This window comes from Oncorhynchus kisutch, unplaced genomic scaffold (genome assembly GCF_002021735.2).
Source record: "Oncorhynchus kisutch isolate 150728-3 unplaced genomic scaffold, Okis_V2 Okis07a-Okis12b_hom, whole genome shotgun sequence".
NCBI lineage: Eukaryota > Metazoa > Chordata > Actinopteri > Salmoniformes > Salmonidae > Oncorhynchus > Oncorhynchus kisutch.
The window spans coordinates 11,772,513-11,776,602 of NW_022261984.1; the positions used below are offsets into that span (position 1 = coordinate 11,772,513).

Sequence of the window (4,090 nt, forward strand, 5' to 3'; positions counted from 1 at the left end):
ACAACACAAAGATTCCTTGATGCCCTTCCAGACTCCCTCTGCCTACCCAAGGACGCCAGAGGACAAAAATCAGTTAACCACCTAACTGAGGATCTCAATCTAACCTTGCGCAATACCCTAGATGCAGTTGCACCCTTAAAAACTAAAAAAATGTCTCATAAGAAACTAGCTCCCTGGTACACAGAAAATACCCGAGCTCTGAAGCAAGCTTCCAGAAAATTGGAACGGAAATGGCGCCACACCAAACTGGAAGTCTTCCGACTAGCTTGGAAGGACGGCACCGTGCAGTACCGTAGAGCCCTTACTGCTGCTCGATCATCCTATTTTTCTAACTTAATTGAGGAAATTAACTGTCGCAAAGCTAACTAAAAAGCAGCATTCCCCAAGAGAGGATGACTTTCACTTTAGCAGTGATAAATTCATGAACTTCTTTGAGGAAAAGATTATGATTATTAGAAAGCAAATTACGGACTGCGTATTCCTCCAAACCTCAGTTGTCCTGAGTCTGCACAACTCTGCCAGGACCTAGGATCAAGAGAGACGCTCAAGTGTTTTAGTACTATATCTCTTGACACAATGATGAAAATAATCATGGCCTCTAAACCTTCAAGCTGCATACTGGACCCTATTCCAACTAAACTACTGAAAGAGCTGCTTCCTGTGCTTGGCCCTCCTATGTTGAACATAATAAACGGCTCTCTATCCACTGGATGTGTACCAAACTCACTAAAAGTGGCAGTAATAAAGCCTCTCTTGAAAAAGCCAAACCTTGACCCAGAAAATATAAAAAACTATCGGCCTATATCGAATCTTCCAATCCTCTCAAAAATTTTAGAGAAGGCTGTTGCGCAGCAACTCACTGCCTTCCTGAAGACAAACAATGTATACGAAATGCTTCAGTCTGGTTTTAGACCCCATCATAGCACTGAGACGGCACTTGTGAAGGTGGTAAATGACATTTTAATGGCATCGGACCGAGGCTCTGCATCTGTCCTCGTGCTCCTAGACCTTAGTGCTGCTTTTGATACCATCGATCACCACATTCTTTTGGAGAGATTGGAAACCCAAATTGGTCTACACGGACATGTTCTGGCCTGGTTTAGATCTTATCTGTCGGAAAGATATCAGTTTGTCTCTGTGAATGGTTTGTCCTCTGACAAATCAACTGTAAATTTCGGTGTTCCTCAAGGTTCCGTTTTAGGACCACTATTGTTTTCACTATATATTTTACCTCTTGGGGATGTTATTCGAAAACATAATGTAAACTTTCACTGCTATGCGGATGACACACAGCTGTACATTTCAATGAAACATGGTGAAGCCCCAAAATTGCCCTCGCTAGAAGCATGTGTTTCAGACATAAGGAAGTGGATGGCCTCAAACTTTCTACTATTAAACTCGGACAAAACAGAGATGCTTGTTCTAGGTCCCAAGAAACAAAGAGATCTTCTGTTGAATCTGACAATTAATCTTAATGGTTGTACAGTCGTCTCAAATAAAACTGTGAAGGACCTCGGCGTTACTCTGGACCCTGATCTCTCTTTTGAAGAACATATCAAGACCATTTCGAGGACAGCTTTTTTCCATCTACGTAACATTGCAAAAATCAGAAACTTTCTGTCCAAAAATGATGCAGAAAAATTAATCCATGCTTTTGTCACTTCTAGGTTAGACTACTGCAATGCTCTATTTTCCGGCTACCCGGATAAAGCACTAAATAAACTTCAGTTAGTGCTAAATACGGCTGCTAGAATCCTGACTAGAACCCAAAAATGTGATCATATTACTCCAGTGCTAGCCTCTCTACACTGGCTTCCTGTCAAAGCAAGGGCTGATTTCAAGGTTTTACTGCTAACCTACAAAGCATTACATGGGCTTGCTCCTACCTATCTCTCTGATTTGGTCCTGCCGTACATACCTACACGTACGCTACGGTCACAAGACGCAGGCCTCCTAATTGTCCCTAGAATTTCTAAGCAAACAGCTGGAGGCAGGGCTTTCTCCTATAGAGCTCCATTTTTATGGAACGGTCTGCCTACCCATGTCAGAGACGCAAACTCGGTCTCAACCTTTAAGTCTTTACTGAAGACTCATCTCTTCAGTGGGTCATATGATTGAGTGTAGTCTGGCCCAGGAGTGGGAAGGTGAACGGAAAGGCTCTGGAGCAACGAACCGCCCTTGCTGTCTCTGCCTGGCCGGTTCCCCTCTTTCCACTGGGATTCTCTGCCTCTAACCCTATTACAGGGGCTGAGTCACTGGCTTGCTGGGGCTCTCTCATGCCGTCCCTGGAGGGGGTGCGTCACCTGAGTGGGTTGATTCGCTGTTGTGGTCATCCTGTCTGGGTTGGCGCCCCCCCCCTTGGGTTGTGCCGTGGCGGAGATCTTTGTGGGCTATACTCAGCCTTGTCTCAGGATGGTAAGTTGGTGGTTGAAGATATCCCTCTAGTGGTGTGGGGGCTGTGCTTTGGCAAAGTGGGTGGGGTTATATCCTTCCTGTTTGGCCCTGTCCGGGGGTGTCCTCGGATGGGGCCACAGTGTCTCCTGACCCCTCCTGTCTCAGCCTCCAGTATTTATGCTGCAGTAGTTTATGTGTCGGGGGGCTGGGGTCAGTTTGTTATATCTGGAGTACTTCTCCTGTCCTATTCGGTGTCCTGTGTGAATCTAAGTGTGCGTTCTCTAATTCTCTCCTTCTCTCTTTCTTTCTCTCTCTCAGAGGACCTGAGCCCTAGGACCATGCCCCAGGACTACCTGACATGATGACTCCTTGCTGTCCCCAGTCCACCTGGCCATGCTGCTGCTCCAGTTTCAACTTCCACCTGACTGTGCTGCTGCTCTAGTTTCAACTGTTCTGCCTTATTATTATTCGACCATGCTGGTCATTTATGAACATTTGAACATCTTGGCCATGTTCTGTTATAATCTCCACCCGGCACAGCCAGAAGAGGACTGGCCACCCCACATAGCCTGGTTCCTCTCTAGGTTTCTTCCTAGGTATTGGCCTTTCTAGGGAGTTTTTCCTAGCCACCGTGCTTCTACACCTGCATTGCTTGCTGTTTGGGGTTTTAGGCTGGGTTTCTGTACAGCACTTTGAGATATCAGCTGATGTACGAAGGGCTATATAAATAGATTTGATTTGATTTGATTTGATAACCCAAGAACAACTGTTGGACAACCCAAGGACCCAACTGTTGGACAACCCAAGGACCCAACTGTTGGACAACCCAAGGACCCAACTGTTGGACAACCAAAGGACAACTGTTGGACAACCCAAGGACAACTGTTGGACAACCCAAGGTTGTTGTGTATCCTTAATTCTGTTACCTACCATTGTTCCTACTGTATCATCTCTCTGTTTTGGACGAGACTAACTTTATGAACAGAATTATTCTATTTGACACTTTATCGTCCATTTTGTCTGTAGAATAAATATTTCTGACTCATATAAACCACTTCCTGGTTTGTGTTGCATTGTGGGATCTGTAGTTACCTTGCTCCTGGTCGTGATGCGTTGGTAGGCGTAGTCTGGGAAGGCTTGGCGGGGGATGAAGCGTCCTGAACCCTGCTGGACGTGGAGCCCCTCCCCCTCCTCATAGACCACCCTCCCCTGGGTCACCACGACGACAGGACCCCCCCGACACACCATCCCCTCAAAGATGTTATACTCCAGAGCCTGGTGGGAGAGGGGAGGAGGGGGAGGGAGGGAGGGAGGAAAGGAGGGATGGATAGAGGGAGGGAGGGAGGGAGGGAGGGAGGGAGGGAGGGAGGGAGGGAGGGAGGGAGGGAGGGAGGGAGGGAGGGAGGGAGGGAGGGAAGGGAGGGAAGGGAGGGAGGTAGGAAAGGGAGGGAGGGAGGGAGGGAGGGAGGGAGGGAGGGAGGGAGGGAGGGAGGGAGGGAGGGAGGGAGGGAGGGAGGGAGGGAGGGAGGGAGGGAGGGAGGGAGGGAGGGAAGGGAGGGAAGGGAGGGAGGTAGGAAAGGGAGGGAGGGAGGGAGGGAGGGAGGGAGGGAGGGAGGGAGGGAGGGAGGGAGGGAGGGAGGGAGGGAGGGAGGGAGGGAGGGAGGGAAGGGAGGGAAGGGAGGGAGGTAGGAAAGGG

General features: G+C 48.7%; 1 protein-coding gene across 2 annotated transcripts in view; it reads right to left on the bottom strand.

Moving 5' to 3' along the window:
* Nucleotides 1–3,501: 3,501 nt before the first annotated feature.
* LOC116360128 (dihydropyrimidinase-related protein 1) overlaps nt 3,502–4,090 on the bottom strand; it is a 16,229-nt gene continuing 15,640 nt past the window's right edge. For both annotated transcript variants that reach the window (XM_031814798.1, XM_031814801.1), the window contains exon 10: nt 3,502–3,669. In XM_031814798.1, coding sequence (XP_031670658.1) covers nt 3,609–3,669 — 61 coding nt within the window. In that variant the 3' untranslated portion in view covers nt 3,502–3,608. The remainder of the gene's footprint in view (nt 3,670–4,090) is intronic.